At 48.1% G+C, this 18,472-nt stretch overlaps 1 protein-coding gene across 1 annotated transcript in view; it reads right to left on the reverse strand.

The window, feature by feature from the left end:
• Positions 1-407: 407 nt before the first annotated feature.
• LOC129833680 (zinc finger protein GLIS2-like) overlaps positions 408-18,472 on the reverse strand; it is a 69,415-nt gene continuing 51,350 nt past the window's right edge. Inside the window, exons 2-7 of the mRNA XM_055898427.1 lie at positions 12,696-12,909; positions 11,963-12,108; positions 8,615-8,797; positions 8,042-8,175; positions 7,569-7,687; positions 408-7,293 (exon numbers count right to left, since the gene is read on the reverse strand). Coding sequence (XP_055754402.1) covers positions 6,509-7,293; positions 7,569-7,687; positions 8,042-8,175; positions 8,615-8,797; positions 11,963-12,108; positions 12,696-12,885 — 1,557 coding nt within the window. The 5' untranslated portion in view covers positions 12,886-12,909 and the 3' untranslated portion in view covers positions 408-6,508. The remainder of the gene's footprint in view (positions 7,294-7,568; positions 7,688-8,041; positions 8,176-8,614; positions 8,798-11,962; positions 12,109-12,695; positions 12,910-18,472) is intronic.

Below are 18,472 nucleotides of genomic sequence, written 5' to 3' on the forward strand. Positions count from 1 at the left end.
GAAAGAGATTTTGGAGTACCCATAGTGATGGATAGAGGGTGCACTTGCCACAAGACCAGAGATTGTAGTACCTCATCAACCCACATCCGACATCTGCTGCTGATCCCAATGGCTGATTCTCTGTAATTCCGGAAGACACACAGCAGTTCCTGTCTAACACTGAACAGAATTGCTGCCGAGTACCTATATGTTCAAGCATCTTTTTCAGTTGTGGAGAACCTCTTCAGCATTGGAGGGCATGTCATCAGAGGCAACAACTAGTCACTTTTAAAAAGCCAGTTATAAACTTGAGTTGTTGTGGAATCGTTTTTAACACTTAAAATAGAATTGAGATGTGATTTAAAAACAATATAAGGTGTGGTGTGATGCAGCACTCCGGATGTAGTAACTGAAAAATGACAAATAAATTGTATCAAATGCGATTTTATTAAACATTTTCTTTCCATTGACATTATCGTAATAAAATTCCTCTAAAACAGAAGCACACAGCTATGTTGTACCAATTGGAGACTTTTACAACTCTAAAATGAAGCATGTTCAGGAACCTCGAGAACACGATGCCAGGAAAAAATATATATTCATATATATATATTTAATTTTTCATATATTTTTATATCTTCTATATTTTCACTTATAATAAAAGGCACTTGGAATATGTTTTAAAATACTGACATTTAAAATATCTCAAAAAATGTGCAAAAAATAACTTGGATACAGGCCTCTCGTGGCCTTAGTCTTGAATTAACCCTTTGCGCACTGCTGTGGCACTTCAGTCAATGAATGGCATCCCTTGTAAGTGGCACTAATATTGCTAGCTATCACAAGTTAGTGCCCCAAATTTTCCTGTGTTAAGCACATACTGTGACTCTCGTTATAGCTTAATTATTCATTGGCGTCAAATAGCTTTTTGTTTTTAACCCTTTCAGGAAAAAAGTACCGCTTCTTTTCAACTATGACAGATAGGGGTTAATTCTAAAAAAGAAAACATAAATCCAACATAAAAGTTATTGTTTTGGTCCTCAAAACCAGCAAATTACAGAACCATATCAACCCACTGAGAATGAATTGACTTATACATTTGACATTTTCAACTGTTGGCAATTGGCATATCCCCTATAATATAAAGACTCATGGGGAAGACAAAAGTGCAGAACATTACATGACAGAACGTGCCCAAAGGGTTAATGATTCAAACAGCTTATTTTTATATTGAAATATGTGGAACCTGGAATAGGATCCGTGTCAATTTCAGCTTTCTCCACCCAGCAGCCTAGAACCCTAGCCTGGTCCCAGATCTGCTTGTGCTGTCTTGTCAACTCCTATTGTCATTGTCATGAATTCGTCAGACTGAACAAACAGATCTGGGACCAGGCTACCAGAACACTCCTCTCTCTCTCTGGCTTCAATGAGCAATAGAGACAGAGGAGGAGAGAGAGATGAAGGGATGAAAGGACAGAGGGGATTGGACTGGGGAGAACAGTCATGTCTGAGGATTCCACTGTTGCCAGGGAAACCTAGCCTACTTAACACCTGTTACTGGTGACATCATCTGACTCTGAAATCACACTGGAGCTCGGTCCACTGACATGGAGGTGGTTTGCTTCTACCAAGCCTGCCTGGAGGGAGATAGAAATACTGGCCACCAAAGAGGAGGCTAGAGAGTGTGTACATGTGTGCAGCTCTCCGTGTGTGTGACCACAGTGATTAAGAGTGGTCGAGGCAGAAATAGAAATATGCAGTGAATCTGCTCAGCACAAATCCTCCCTTGGCATGTCAGAGATAGCACTGCAGCCTCCGGCGCAACATGACTTATTTTGACCCACTCCTTAAAAACCCCAAACATATTTAGCCAGAGAGGATTATACTGGATATTTGGGTTTGTTTACTGTGTGTGTGAGGGCGCGCATGCATGTTTTAGTGTTTTACCCTGTCTGTCTGCATACGTGCCTGTTTGTGTGAGTGCCTGCCTGTTTGTGTGTTTGTGTGACTGTTTGTGTGTTTGTGTGCCTGTTTGTGTGTTTGTGTGCCTGTTTGTGTGTTTGTGTGCCTGTTTATGTGTGTGACTGCCTGTTTGTGTGTGTGACTGCCTGTTTGTGTGTGTGCCTGCCTGCCTGTGTGTGTGCCTGCCTGCCTGTTTGTGTGTGTGTGTGTGTGTGTGTGTGTGTGTGTGTGTGTGTGTGTGTGCCTGTTTGTGTGTGTGTGTGCCTGCCTATGTGTGTGTGTTTTTTACTCTAACCCTCCTCTGGTGAAAAGCTTTGTGGCGACCACTGACCGGCTAGAGGGAGTGAGAGAGTTCAGCCTTTTGGCTTTAATTTATATACAAAAAACAGAGAGCAGACAGAGTTCAGTGACCTAGTTTCCCTGCTGGCTGGCAGCATCAGGCAGGGAGAGAGAGAGAAACGGGATGGGCACTGACTTCAGAGACGAGAGGCCCTGGTGAGGGTGGGATGCGCTCTCTCTACCCTGTTCATTCATTTCTCCATTCACCCCCCCCCCCCCCCCCTCTCCAGGCTACCCACCATTTTAGATGTTCAGATTGTAATTCGTTCAGTTGATGTTGTCCTGAGGATCCCTTCCTCTAAACCTAGGTCTGTTACACCCTTAGTCTAGCCTAGCCCTAGGTCTGGTAAACCCTTCGTCTAGCCTAGCCCTAGGTCTGTTAAACCCTTCGTCTAGCCTAGCCCTAGGTCTGTTAAACCCTTCGTCTAGCCTAGCCCTAGGTCTGCTAAACCCTTCGTCTAGCCTAGCCCTAGGTCTGTTAAACCCTTCGTCTAGCCTAGCCCTAGGTCTGCTAAACCCTTCGTCTAGCCTAGCCCTAGGTCTGTTAAACCCTTCGTCTAGCCTAGCCCTATGTATGTTAAACCCTTCGTCTAGCCTAGCCCTAGGTCTGCTAAACCCATCGTCTAGCCTAGCCCTAGGTCTGTTAAACCCTTCGTCTAGCCTAGCCCTAGGTCTGCTAAACCCTTCGTCTAGCCTAGCCCTAGGTCTGTTAAACCCTTCGTCTAGCCTAGCCCTAGGTCTGCTAAACCCAATCCCTAACAGATGCCCTCTATGTCAATAGATGGACTCAGAGGGTGTGTGGGTCTGGAGGTAAACCCTGCCAATAGATGGACTCAGAGAGTGTGTGGGTCTGGAGGTAAACCCTGTCAATAGATTTACTCAGAGAGTGTGTGGGTCTGGAGGTAAACCCTGTCAATAGATGGACTCAGAGAGTGTGTGGGTCTGGAGGTAAACCCTGTCAATAGATGGACTCAGAGAGTGTGTGGGTCTGGAGGTAAACCCTGTCAATAGATGGACTCAGAGAGTGTGTGGGTCTGGAGGTAAACCCTGTCAATAGATGGACTCAGAGAGTGTGTGGGTCTGGAGGTAAACCCTGCCAATAGATGGACTCAGAGAGTGTGTGGGTCTGGAGGTAAACCCTGTCAATAGATGGACTCAGAGAGTGTGTGGGTCTGGAGGTAAACCCTGTCAATAGATTTACTCAGAGGGTGTGTGGGTCTGGAGGTAAACCCTGTCAATAGATGGACTCAGAGAGTGTGTGGGTCTGGAGGTAAACCCTGCAATAGATGAACTCAGAGAGTGTGTGGGTCTGGAGGTAAACCCTGCCAATAGATGGACTCAGAGGGTGTGCACTCTCTCCACAGAGTGAGGATCTGTACAGGGCCTCTTCTATAACTGTGTGATTGTCAGTGAGGATTATATCTTATTAGTATTATTATAAATTGTCCATCCCCTGACCCCACTCACCTGGGTCGTGTTCATTAGGCACCAAACGGACGGAAAGGAAGGGACTATGTGGATGTGTCCAACGCTCAGAAACGCTACTTTTCCATTGCAAAACATGTTTTTCTGTTTTCTGTTGCATGTCCTAATGAACACAACCCTGTTCAGGACAGGAAGGAGCATCATCCCTACAGCCCGTCCATATCCCGGGCCAGCCCAGGGAGAAAGCTGAGTTACAGAGCAGCCATCACAAGAAATATAAAACCAAGCTTCAACATCAGAAAATGTCTCGTCTGAACATCCATGACAAAACAACAAACAAATGACTAACAAAAACAACCATAACTGTAATTATTCTCAAAACAATGGACATGCCGTCATGGAAAGTAAAGTATGGACATACCGTCATGGAAAATAAAGTATGGACATACCGTCATGGAAAATAAAGTATGGACATACCGTCATGGAAAATAAAGTATGGACATCCGTCATGGAAAATAAAGTATGGACATGCCGTCATGGAAAATAAAGTATGGACATGCCGTCATGGAAAATAAAGTATGGACATGCCGTCATGGAAAATGGAAATGTAAGACCTTTAAAGAAAGATGGAGAGAGAGTGAGTAGAGGGGGAGGGGTATTTGGCTCTTCAGGGGAATGTTTCGTGTGTTGAGATGCTCACCTCCCCTCCTATACCCACATAACATGGTTCACTCAACATTCTACATACATCATATCTCTGCGATGCCAGCTTGTGGAAGGACCCCAGAGTCCACAGAGAAAGGTGGCCGTTTCAAGCCTGAGCGTAAATTAAGGGAAAACCAAGGTAGTGAAGATGGAAAGAGAAAGACAAAATGTTTCCAGAGAGCTACAAGTACAAGTTGGCAGTTCCATGTTTTGTAAAACGTAACAAAGACATTGGTGTGTACGGTATAAGTGCATTTTGAATGCATCAATCAAACCATACGGATTCTAACATAAGTAAGTTGTTCTAGAAGTCTGCGAATTAACCCCACTTCCTTGGAAAAGTGAAGTGATGCAGTTTCTAGTGTGGCTGTGGTTCTGTGACCAGCCCAGCTCTACGTAGCAGTAAAGCCTGATTCACACCGCGGGCCAAACCATGCCTAACTGTGGCAGCCTGGCCTGGTTACGCCATGATGCTGGAAACATGCTTAACAGAACAATGTGAAAAGAAAATCCGAACCAGCACGGTACGGTTAGAGTCAGCCCTATAGTGTCAATCAGCCATTAATGTGTCACACACCCTGTGGTTCAGGATACACAGCTCCCAGTCTACCCTCAAGGCTGGATATTTTTTGTCACAATGTGGGACTGTTGAACTCGGAACAAAGCAACCAACAGCCAACTCCACAAGGACTCAGGACTCTTCACTGGACAGCCACCTGTTTTACACAGCTGGTTTTAATGAAAGGTCATTTCAAACACTGTTCCACAACACAGTGTGTTACTTAAACAGTGGACCTTTCATACTCAGTACTTAACTCACTGTGTTATTGACAAGTAGAGTATACAATAATAGACAAGACAATAATAGATTGGACTGGTAGAATGGGACTGGGAGGCTGACTGACCGGAGTAATTCACCTGTCCTCCAGGGGGTACATAACAACACCTGTGCCATAGACGTTACCGAGAAGAAAAAGAAGAAGAATATTGGTCATTTGCTGGGTGATATAACACCGTTTGTCTGCCTTCTAAGACTTTAGTTGCTCCGCGTCCTTACACAAGCCCCTAGTTTGCAACAACAAGCCCGTCACATGTCATTGTGGAAAGGGCTGGTCCACGATGGTCACCTTCCCCGAATCGGGAAAAGATTGTCAAAAATAGTCCTCAAAGTGCTGACGTTTAGTTTCAGTTATGTTTGAGGAGAGTTGTTGAGAGGTTAGCAGCAGTTGTGAGGTTTACATCACTATAGCCTGGGTTGATGTACTGACTAAAAGGCGGTTGTGTGCTCCTTGGTTGGATGTCATTCTGATTGACATACACATCATCAAATAATGCGTGTGCTCCTGTGGATGGCACTCTGATTGACATCCAATAGCACCGCCCTACTGTTTAAAGTAAGGAGATGCAGTCAATTAAACCGTAATCCCCTTCTAAATCAGTTTGACTTCACTTCCGATAAAACAGGAAGTTTGTCCAATTGTGTTCACAGCACTTTGTAGGAAGTAGTTTCTGTAACCTTTAAAGCAGCGGAATGGGGACGTACTGTGTGTTGCTAGCCTAGCAGTGAGTGCCTCCTACTGTTTCATTAGTGTGTCTACCTCACTGCTAGGCCACAGAGCACACTGTCAACATGAACATTATCAATACATACACATGAGGTGGAGCTTGAGCAAGGACACAGAGCATTAGAAGACTGTCGTTTCAATGGAGCCCGTCCAGAAACAAAGGTACCGTAAGTTAGAAAAGCCAGAGACAGAGAATGTGGTGAAGAGGTGAGGAGGGCCGCTGTTGCAAGCCTTATGAAATAATACAAAATTACACATGATTGAAATGTATTTATGAGTTGTTGATGGTCCCAAAATGTGCTAGATAAATGCAAAGATAGCAGTACCAGATACCTCAGTTTACCTTTCTCTTATGAATAAAACATTTTTTTGTCCGAGCCAATTTTACAAACTGAGGTGTGGACTTTGTTGTTAAGTTTAAGTTGCCTGAAAGTAGACTTTCTTTCTTTTCACGTGTCAATTTTTTTCTACCTTTTTCTACGTTTTCTCAGCCCCCCTTGAACTCCTCTGGAATGTGTGTGTGTGTGTGTGTGTTAGTTGACTACAGCTGGCTTGAGCACAACCGTGCCGGAGGGAATGACCACCCAGGACAGGGGGTCATGGGAGGCCCCCGTGGAGAGGTTCAGCACCCCCCCACGATGAAGCTTGTCCTTCCCCTCCTCCCCCCCAATTTTCCCCTTGTGGTGACACCCGTGGTGGTGGGCCCTGCGCTCTGAGGCGGACGACCCCATGGATCCTCCTAGGGACACGGGCACCATGGTGGGCCCCAGCCCCAGGGCTGAGGAGGGGAAGGCCGGGGAGAGCCCCAGGGACGACTTGGTGGACAGGCTCAGAGGAGAACCATTGAAGGACAGGATGGAGGTGGTGCAAGGGGAGCTGGGGCACCCCCCCAGTGTGCTCAGGTCCAGGGGCCGGGGGGCGAGGCGGGATAGAGGGATGGAGCCCGCCAGGCCCTGCAGAGCGTGGCCCCCCAGGAGAGCGGCAGCGGCGCTGGGGATGATGATATGGGCCCCACTGATGTAGCTCAGCTCCGACTCCCCCAGCTTCCCCCCTCCTCCACCCATCCCCACCCCCAGGGGACCCACCTTGAGCAGGGAGCTCAGCCCACCCGGAGAGCCTTGCTCCTGGGCTACAGAGTGGCCGTGGGCCTTGATGTGCTTACGGAGGGAGCTAGGGTCTGTGTAGCGCTTCAGGCAGCCGGCCATCTTGCAGTAGTAGGGCTTGTCCACGTAGTGGGTGCGTGTGTGCTTGAAGCGGTCGCTGGAGTTGGAGTAGCGCTTGTTGCAGCCCTCGTATGGACAGATGTACGGCTTCTCACCTGAGGAGAAAAGACATTCAGGTAAGTTATTCAATTCAATTCAATAAACTTGATTTGTTATTTTAGCGTTAGAGATTGCATGAAGGAAGGAATGTTTTCATGTTTATACAGCATACAAAAGAATGTGTGACTTTTACAGTGAGGGCGTCTTTTCAGTCTTCTGCACTGATCTGTCTGTCTGTCTGTCTGTCTGTCTGTCTGTCTGTCTGTCTGTCTGACTGTCTGTCTGTCTGTCTGTCTGTCTGTCTGACTGTCTGTCTGTCTGTCTGACCAACCTGTGTGTGAGCGGTTGTGTATCTTGAGGTTCTCCAGGCGAGAGAAGCTCTTGTTGCAGGTGGGGCAGCGGTGAGGCTTCTCATTGGTGTGTGTACGGATATGGATAAGCATCTTGTACCTACAGACACACACAGACACGCACACACACACACACACACACACACACACACACACACACACACACACACACACACACACACACACACACACACACACACACACACACACACACACACACACACACACACACACACACGAGTATAATAACAGGTGCACACGCATACCCATATGGAACAATGTACTTGAATGAGTACAAGGAATTTTCTGTAAAGTTAGGAAGGTAGTTTTGAATGATACGACACACTCATAGAGGTGTTAAGACTGGTTTCATGAAGGAGTTCTGAATGTCTTATGTTGGACACATTTCAGTGGTTAGTTAATCATCTCAGTCATGATCTGAGGTCAATCTCACCTAGCGTTGAAGCCCCGCCCTTTGCGAGCGCAGCCGTCCCAGTGGCAGCAGTACCCAGAATCCTTTTCAGGTTTGACGTGGAAGTCGTTGACGTGGTCCACAAGGTCTTGCAGGGACTCAAAGAGAAGATGGCACTGGAGAGAGAGAGGGGGGAGAGAGAGAGGGGAGAGAGAGATGGGGGAAAGAGAGATGGGGGGAGAGGGAGATGGGGGAGAGGGGGTGGAGAGAGGGGAGAAGGAGAGGGGGAGAGGGAGAGGGGGGAGAGAGGGGGGGGGGAGAGGGGGGGTGAGTGGTGGAAGACAGAGGAAGAATAATGTAAAAGTAGAAAAGGTTGAACATCCACCACTGTCATTGTGAAATGTTGAAACAATGACCTTTGTAGTGTCTAGTTATGTCATGGTAACACCTGGCTGCAGAGCAAAATGGTCCTAGCCTAGTTCCAGATCTGTTTGTGCTGGCTTGTCAACTCCTGGTCTCGACAATGACCATTACATGGGAGTTGGCAAGACAACAGAAACTGATCTGGGCCCAGGCTAAAATGTTTCCCCTGTTGCATGACTTCCTGTGTCTCACCTTCCTCCAGCGACAGGCCAGCTGTTCGTCTGCTGAGAGATCGGGAGAGGCCCGCTTGTCATTGGGCTGGCCAATGAACATGGATGACGGCAGGTGGAGTCCGGCCCCAGCACCAATCGGCACGAAGAACTGGAAGGCCTGCGAGGAGGCTCTGCTCTCCACATAACGGATGTGAGCTGAGTCCTGAGAGAGAGGAGGAAGAGGATGAAGAAGATGGAGGAGGATTAGAGGTTAGAATGTCTGTCTTACTCCATCAAACACACACACACACACACACACCTTCTCCTGTCCTTCTCCTGCTCCTGTCCCTCTCCTGTCCCTCTCCTTCTCCTGTCCCTCTCCTTCTCCTGTCCCTCTCCTTCTCCTGTCCTTCTCCTGTCCCTCTCCTCTCCTGTCCCTCTCCTTCTCCTGTCCCTCTCCTTCTCCTGTCCCTCTCCTCTCCTGTCCCTCTCCTCTTCTGTCCCTCTCCTTCTCCTGTCCCTCTCCGTCTCCTGTCCCTCTCCTCATCCTGTCCCTTTCCTTCTCCTGTCCCTCTCCTCTCCTGTCCCTCTCCTTCTCCTTCTCCTGTCCCTCTCCTTCTCCTGTCCCTCTCCTCTCCTGTCCCTCTCCTTCTCCTGTCCCTCTCCTTCTTCTGTCCTTCTCCTGTCCCTCTCCTTCTCCTGTCCCTCTCCTTCTTCTGTCCTTCTCCTGTCCCTCTCCTTTTCCTGTCCCTCTCCTCTCCTGTCCCTCTCCTTCTTCTGTACTTCTCCTGTCCCTCTCCTCTCCTGTCCCTCTCCTTCTCCTGTCCCTCTCCTTTTCCTGTCCCTCTCCTCTCCTGTCCCTCTCCTTCTCCTGTCCCTCTCCTCTCCTGTCCCTCTCCTCTCCTGTCCCTCTCCTTCTCCTGTCCCTCTCCTTCTCCTGTCCCTCTCCTTCTTCTGTCCTTCTCCTGTCCCTCTCCTTCTCCTGTCCCTCTCCTTCTTCTGTCCTTCTCCTGTCCCTCTCCTTTTCCTGTCCCTCTCCTCTCCTGTCCCTCTCCTTCTTCTATACTTCTCCTGTCCCTCTCCTCTCCTGTCCCTCTCCTTCTCCTGTCCCTCTCCTTTTCCTGTCCCTCTCCTCTCCTGTCCCTCTCCTTCTCCTGTCCCTCTCCTCTCCTGTCCCTCTCCTCTCCTGTCCCTCTCCTCTCCTGTCCCTCTCCTTCTCCTGTCCCTCTCCTTCTCCTGTCCCTCTCCTCTCCTGTCCCTCTCCTTCTCCTGTCCCTCTCCTTCTCCTGTCCCTCTCCTCTCCTGTCCCTCTCCTTCTCCTGTCCCTCTCCTCTCCTGTCCCTCTCCTCTCCTGTCCCTCTCCTTCTCCTGTCCCTCTCCTTCTCCTGTCCCTCTCCTTCTCCTGTCCTTCTCCTGTCCCTCTCCTCTCCTGTCCCTCTCCTTCTCCTGTCCCTCTCCTCTCCTGTCCCTCTCCTCCTGTCCCTCTCCTTCTCCTGTCCCTCTCCTCTCCTGTCCCTCTCCTCCTGTCCCTCTCCTTCTCCTGTCCCTCTCCTCTCCTGTCCCTCTCCTTCTCCTGTCCCTCTCCTCTCCTGTCCCTCTCCTCACCTGTCCCTCTCCTCTCCTATCCCTCTCCTCTCCTGTCCCTCTCCTCTCCTGTCCCTCTCCTTCTCCTGTCCCTCTCCTCTCCTGTCCCTCTCCTGTCCCTCTCCTCACCTGTCCCTCTCCTCTCCTGTCCCTCTCCTCTCCTGTCCCTCTCCTCTCCTCTCCCTCTCCTCTCCTGTCCCGCTCCTTCTCCTGTCCCTCTCCTCTCCTGTCCCTCTCCTCTCCTGTCCCTCTCCTCTCCTGTCCCTCTCCTTCTCCTGTCCCTCTCCTCTCCTGTCCCTCTCCTTCTCCTGTCCCTCTCCTTCTCCTGTCCCTCTCCTTCTCCTGTCCCTCTCCTCTCCTGTCCCTCTCCTTCTCCTGTCCCTCTCCTTCTCCTGTCCCTCTCCTCTCCTGTCCCTCTCCTTCTCCTTCTCCTGTCCCTCTCCTCTCCTGTCCCTCTCCTCGCCTGTCCCTCTCCTTCTCCTGTCCCTCTCCTCTCCTGTCCCTCTCCTTCGCCTGTCCCTCTCCTCTCCTGTCCCTCTGCTTCCACTCTGCGGTGTAAACATTCATATTTGGCTTAGGACATTATAAAAGCCAACAGTGGTGCTGTGAATGGATGGACCCATGGTCTGTAATGAGAGTCTTCTGTCTCAGGCCCTGTCCTCTGACTCAGCCTGGTTAGGACTAACAGCACACAGGCAACATTAGGGGCACAGAGCAGCTCCTAACACCCCTGTCACACTTCACATAAGGGAATCAGGTTGTTATGGAGGGGGGGCACTGTTGATCAAACACATAATGTGTCCTGTGTTCCGTATAACAAGCTCCTCTCTCTGTCTCTCTCTCTCTGTGTTACTTGCACTCAGTGGCCTCGGGCATTGTGTGTGTGTGTGTGTGTGTGTGTGTGTGTGTGTGTGTGTGTGTGTGTGTGTGTGTGTGTGTGTGTGTGTGTGTGTGTGTGTGTGTGTGTGTGTGTGTGTGTGTGTGTGTGTGTGTGTGTGTGTGTGTGTGTGTAATCAGATTTACAGCGAGGTACAGCCATGCAGACCTCACGCCGTCTAATTCAATTCGCTCCCAATTGTATTGAGAGCTGCTGGCTGTGGCCATTCAGCCTCTATCTGCTTCCCGGTGAGTCCCAGACAAGCACTCCCACAGACATGGGCACACACACACTCATACTGTACAACCGTGCACACACACAGATACATAAATGCATGCACACACAGCTGCCAAAACTAAGACACACGCACACACATACAAGCACACACAGACACAAAAACACACATACTGATGAATGCAGAAGCACAGCTGACTACCAGGAATTGGTCTCATTTTATGAGATTTGTCACATACACATTTGTTAGACAGCGAGAGGATTGTGGTCCAGTTGTAGTCATCTCTCTCTCTCTCTCTCTCTCTCTCTCTCTCTCTCTCTCTCTCTCTCTCTCTCTCTCTCTCTCTCTCTCTCTCGCTCTCTTTTCTCCCTCTCAGAAGAGAGTTGTCTCTGTTAATTCTTTAAAACCCCATCCAGTCACTCTGCACTTACTGACCTGTGACATAGTTTATAGTGTGTGTGAGCCCTCTTGTTGTCGCTGTGTTCCTGACTCTTTGTGTCGTGCTTCCTCGCCTTTTCTCATTAAAGATAATCTACTGGGAGAGGACGGTGTGACAGGATATCAGCTCTAACTGATACAGCTGGGATTGGCTGGGAAGCATCTCTCTTCCTCTTCCTCCTCCTCCTCCTCCTCCTCCTCAATGGAACATGATTATTCAGAAGTGTCCGTACTGTCAGATGGTTTCTACTCACCCCTGCAATGATGTGGTGGGAGACGGCGTTCCCGTTGGTCATCTCTGGGGAGCTGGAGGTGTGGCGGGAGGAGGGGGACGTACTGAGGTCCACGGCCGGCGGGGTGGGGGGCGTCTCTGACCTCTCCCTGGAGACCACCAGCACACCTGTGGAAGGGTGAGGAGGGATCAGACTCTGTCAGATCGGTCGGTCAGAGTACCTAACACCTGTGGAAGGGTGAGGAGGGATCAGACTCTGTCAGATCGGTCGGTCAGAGTACCTAACACCTGTGGGTGTGTGATCTGATTAGAGGGATTGATTGGCAGTGTGTTACAGCAATGGGTTCCCCCACTCTTCTCTTTGTGTTCAAAAAACTTGTTCATGTATGAGGTCAGGTTTTGTGTTGTTAGTACGTCCTATCTAATGCCATGTCAGCCATGAATAGAATATGGGAATTTGTACTGCTGTTGAGCCCCTGTGTTACCCACCTCTGTGTGTATGTGTGTGTGTGTGTGTGTGTGTGTGTGTGTGTGTGTGTGTGTGTGTGTGTGTGTGTGTGTGTGTGTGTGTGTGTGTGTGTGTGTGTGTGTGTGTGTGTGTGTGTGTCAAAAGTGTTACTCACCTGTGTGTGGGGGGCAGTGTGTGTGTGCGCAGTGTCACCCACCTGTGTGTATGTTTGTGTGTGTGTGTGTGTCGTCACCCACCTGTGTGTGTGTTTGTGTGTGTGTGTGTCGTCATGTGTGTCGTCACCCACCTGTGTGTGGCGAGGCCGGGGAGGCGGGCACTATGACGGCTGTGCCATCATCAGCCATGCGGAGCTGCCGGGCGCGCTTGAAGGGTATCGGAGAGAGGGTGAGGGTGGGGGGTGACCATGCACCCCTGTCTCGCCCGTTGACACGCCCCCGGGGGAGCATTAGGTCCAATGGCTCATCCAGGGACAGCATGGCTGCAGCCCACGGACCTCCCACCTGCACAGACAACCAATCAGAGAAGATCAGGTATTCAGTCGTGATGGTGGGAAACATTTATACAGTTCCATATTGGGATATTATTTTTGGTAATATATCATATCGTATTGTTTTGACAATATCGCAATATTATTTTGCTCTAGGTGGTTGTACCTGCCTGGACCAAAACTCCTTCATAACTTGTTCACTGTCTTCTTTTTAAACAGGGAGACAATTGGTTTTCAGCACTTTTATTTCCATGACTGATCAAAACTAATTTTCTCTATGTCTCTCTGCCTCGCTGTCTCTCTCTGTCTCTCTGTCTCTCTGTCCTATCTGTCTCTCTGTCCTATCTGTCTCTCTGCCTCTCTGCCTCTCTGTCTCTCTGCCTCTCTGTCTCTCTCTGTCTCTCTGTCCTATGCCTCTATGTCTCTCTGTCTCTCTGTCTATCTACCTCTCTGCCTCTCTATCTCTCTGTCTCTCTGCAGCAGACATAGTGAGTAATATGTTAGGAACATAGAATCACAAAATCACAGTATCAAATCGCAATACATATTGTATCAAGACCAAAGTATCGTGAAAATATCATATTGTGAGATCCCTGGAAATGGCCAGACCTAGTATTCAGCCAATCATACTTGGAGAGAGTGGCCAGCCCTAGTATTCAGCCAATCATACTTGGAGAGAGTGGCCAGCCCTAGTATTCAGCCAATCATACTTGGAGAGAGTGGCCAGCCCTAGTATTCAGCCAATCATACTTGGAGAGAGAGAGTGGCCAGCCCTAGTATTCAGCCAATCATACTTGGAGAGAGTGGCCAGCCCTAGCATTCAGCCAATCATACTTGGAGAGAGTGGCCAGCCCTAGTATTCAGCCAATCATACTTGGAGAGAGTGGCCAGCCCTAGTATTCAGCCAATCATACTTGGAGAGAGTGGCCAGCCCTAGTATTCAGCCAATCATACTTGGAGAGAGAGAGTGGCCAGCCCTAGTATTCAGCCAATCATACTTGGAGAGAGTGGCCAGCCCTAGTATTCAGCCAATCATACTTGGAGAGAGTGGCCAGCCCTAGTATTCAGCCAATCATACTTGGAGAGAGAGAGTGGCCAGCCCTAGTATTCAGCCAATCATACTTGGAGAGAGTGGCCAGCCCTAGCATTCAGCCAATCATACTTGGAGAGAGTGGCCAGCCCTAGTATTCAGCCAATCATACTTGGAGAGAGTGGCCAGCCCTAGGATTCAGCCAATCATACTTGGAGAGAGTGGCCAGCCCTAGTATTCAGCCAATCATACTTGGAGAGAGTGGCCAGCCCTAGTATTCAGCCAATCATACTTGGAGAGAGTGCAATGGCTCTATTCCCACAGACTTCCGACCTGCACAGAGATAGTGGTTAGAGACAGGTAGCCTAGTGGTTAGAGTGTTGGGCCAGTAACCAGAAAGTTGCAAGATCGAATCCCCGAGCTGACAAGGTAAAAATCTGTCGTTCTGTCCCTGAACAAGGCAGTTAACCCACTGTTCCTAGGCCGTCATTGAAAATAAGAATTTGTTCTTAACTGACTTGCCTAGATAAATAAAGATAAAATAAATATTGAATGTGGGTTTTAATATCAAATACACTTATTTCATATAATAATACCGGTATATGACTGCTATGGTCGATGCCAATGATTTATACTGGAACAGCAAAGTAATTCAGTGTTTTTAACCACTTAATAATGTGATGACCAATGAACAGAGCGAGTCAGTGAAGGTGTGGTTAAGTAATGGCTCTGTTTAATACAGGGACAGGTTAGAGGAGGACCTCTGTTTAATACAGGGACAGGTTAGAGGAGGACCTCTGTTTAATACAGGGACAGGTTAGAGGATGACTCTGTTTAATACAGGGACAGGTTAGAGGATGACTCTGTTTAATACAGGGACAGGTTAGAGGATGACCTCTGTTTAATGCAGGGACAGGTTAGAGGATGACCTCTGTTTAATACAGGGACAGGTTAGAGGATGACTCTGTTTAATACAGGGACAGGTTAGAGGATGACTCTGTTTAATACAGGGACAGGTTAGAGGATGACCTCTGTTTAATACAGGGACAGGTTAGAGGAGGACCTCTGTTTAATACAGGGACAGGTTAGAGGAGGACCTCTGTTTAATACAGGGACAGGTTAGAGGATGGCTCTGGCATATTCTGAATTCTTCTTTAATATCCAACCACATGAATGTTGCATAACTAAACAGCCTTACCCTGCCTCCTAGTAATGCACATGTACACTCAAACAAAACGCACAGTCTCCCCCCTCCCCCCACACACACACTTCTCCCAGTGTCCCCTCCCTCCTGTGACCTTTGCTCACACACTCTTCCACAGGAATGTCTACAATCCAATCCAGATGCTCACCCTGACCCCTCCACCCCCTACCTCCCTCCGGCCACTGCCCTCTAGCCCCCCTGGCCAGCACCTCCCAATCGCTATGGACCTTGCAGCCCCACTGCATGACCCCCTCTCTCAGCCCATCAACCCCCACTCAGTTCCACTTTACACACACGCACACACACACACACGCACACACACACAAACACACACAGCCTGACACCGACAGCCCCCATACCACTCAGGCCCACTGAACACACTGGCCCCTTCTCCCATCTCCAGGGTCCGATCAACTCACCTCTGGGGGACCCCTCTCCTGCCCCTGTAACTCCACTAACCAGTGGCGACTGGAGCTCCAATCACGGTATCCTTCCCACAACTATCATCCAATCAGCAACACCTCAGACTTCCAAGCTCATTTGAACCTTTATTTCATGATGCATGAAGTGATATTCTTCAAGAATATACAGGATTAATATCACTAATATAACAACTGTAAATAGTTTTAGATAAAAGCGTCTGCTAAATGTCCAAAGTAATATAGAATATGTAACAATACACCACCACTATTCTCTCAGTCTCTGAGTAACACACAGTAGTACAGTAGTCCAGTTACATTTAAAGGGCTTTATTGGCATGGGAAACATATGTTTACATTGCCAAAGCAAATAGAATAGACAAGAAACAAAAGGGAAATAAACAAAGGCAACTTTAGTGAACATTACACTCACAAAATGTTTTAAGGAATAAAGACATTTCAAATGTTATATTATTGTCTATGTACAGTGTTTAAACAACGGGCAAGTAGTTGAAGTATGAAAGGTAAATAAACAGATTAATATAAGTTGTATTTACAATGTTGTTGCTTTGTGGTGGAATGTGTGGACATTGCTTCCTTATAGGATGTTGATAACTAGCAGGTGAAGTCATAATTCTGCTCTGCATACATTGTTTGGGGTTTTGCATTGAACACAAAGTATATTTTGTCAGAATTCTGCATGTAGATTCTCAATTGGGTGTTTGTCCCATTTTGTTAATTCTTGGTTGGTGAGTGGACCTCAGACCTCACAACCATAGAGGGCAACTCTCTCTCTCTCTCAATTGCTCGGTTGTTCTCACTCTCTCTTTCTCACTTTCACTCTCTCTCTCTGTCCCTCTCATTCTCTATCTATGTTTCTCTCAATTCAATTTCAATTTATCTCTCTGTCTCCTCCCTCAGTCACAGTACTGTCTATATTTCTGCCACACAGCTCTAATACACACACTGATCTACTCCTGCCCCCAGCTGACACATAAACAAACACACACACAAGCAATTATCCTACTGTAATTTCCACAAATCCTGCCCCGGCTTTTCTCTCCCTCTCTCTCTCTCTCTCTCTCTCTCTCTCTCTCTCTCTCACTCTCTCTCTCTCTCTCTCTCTCTCTCTCTCTCTCTCTCTCTCTCTCTCTCTCTCTCTCTCTCTCTCTCAAACAGACACACCCCCACACATACCCACACTCACTCCCTCATACACATACTTACACAAACAGAGAGCTGCGCTGCGGCGGTGCAGAACTGAATGGTGGTCTTTGAGAGCGAGTTTGGCCAGGGGCCACATGAGGAGAAGCTGTGTCTGAGAGGGGAAGGGGTCACCATGTTCAGCCACCCCACCGCCACAACCCAGCCCAGGGGGATAGCAGGCCTGATCAGCAGGAGATAGCAGGGGATGACACACACACAGGAAGGCATACACAGAGCGGAACACACACAAACAGAGCGGGACACACACACACACACCCACATACACACACACACAGGAGGAAAAACACACACACAGAGAGTGGGACATACACAAACATAGTGGGACACACACACACACGTACATACACACACACACACACAGGAGGGAAAACACACACAGAGAGCGGGACACACACACACACACACACACAAAGAGCGCTCAACTAATTTCTACACACTGCAGAGAATACCACATGACCTGTGTTCTAATCTAAAGACACAAATAACTGATGTCCGGAGCACTGTAACATAACCTAGTAGAGACCTGTAACATAACCTAGTGGAGATCTGTAACATAACCTAGTGGAGACCTGTAACATAACCTAGTAGAGATCTGTAACATAACCTAGTGGAGACCTGTAACATAACCTAGTGGAGACCTGTAACATAACCTAGTGGAGACCTGTAACATAACCTAGTAGAGACCTGTAACATAACCTAGTGGAGACCTGTAACATAACCTAGTGGAGACCTGTAACATAACCTAGTAGAGACCTGTAACATAACCTAGTGGAGATCTGTAACATAACCTAGTGGAGACCTGTAACATAACCTAGTAGAGATCTGTAACATAACCTAGTGGAGACCTGTAACATAACCTAGTAGAGACCTGTAACATAACCTAGTGGAGACCTGTAACATAACCTAGTGGAGACCTGTAACATAACCTAGTAGAGACCTGTAACATAACCTAGTGGAGACCTGTAACATAACCTAGTGGAGACATGTAACATGACCTAGTGGAGCCCTGTAACATAACCTAGTGGAGACATGTAACATAACCTAGCGGAGACCTGTAACATAACCTAGTGGAGACCTGTAACATAACCTAGTGGAGACCTGTAACATAACCTAGTGGAGACCTGTAACATAACCTGGTGGAGACCTGTAACATAACCTAGTGGAGCACAGTAACATAACCTAGTGGAGACCTGGAACATAACCTAGTGGAGACCTGTAACATAACCTAGTGGAGACCTGTAACATAACCTAGTGGAGACCTGTAACATAACCTAGTGGAGACCTGTGACATAACCTACTAGAGACCTGTAACATAACCTAGTGGAGACCTGTAACATAACCTACTAGAGACCTGTAACATAACCTAGTGGAGACCTGTAACATAACGTAGTGGAGACCTGTAACATAACCTAGTGGAGACCTGTAACATAACCTAGTGGAGACCTGTAACATAACCTAGTGGAGACCTGTAACATAACCTAGTGGAGACCTGTAACATAACCTAGTAGAGACCTGTAACATAACCTAGTGGAGACCTGTAACATAACCTAGTGGAGACCTGTAACATAACCTGGTGGAGACCTGTAACATAACCTAGTGGAGACCTGTAACATAACCTAGTGGAGACCTGTAACATAACCTAGTGGAGACCTGTAACATAACCTAGTGGAGACCTGTAACATAACCTAGTGGAGAC

The sequence above is a fragment of the Salvelinus fontinalis genome, chromosome 34, assembly GCF_029448725.1.
Source record: "Salvelinus fontinalis isolate EN_2023a chromosome 34, ASM2944872v1, whole genome shotgun sequence".
Taxonomy (NCBI): Eukaryota; Metazoa; Chordata; class Actinopteri; order Salmoniformes; family Salmonidae; genus Salvelinus; species Salvelinus fontinalis.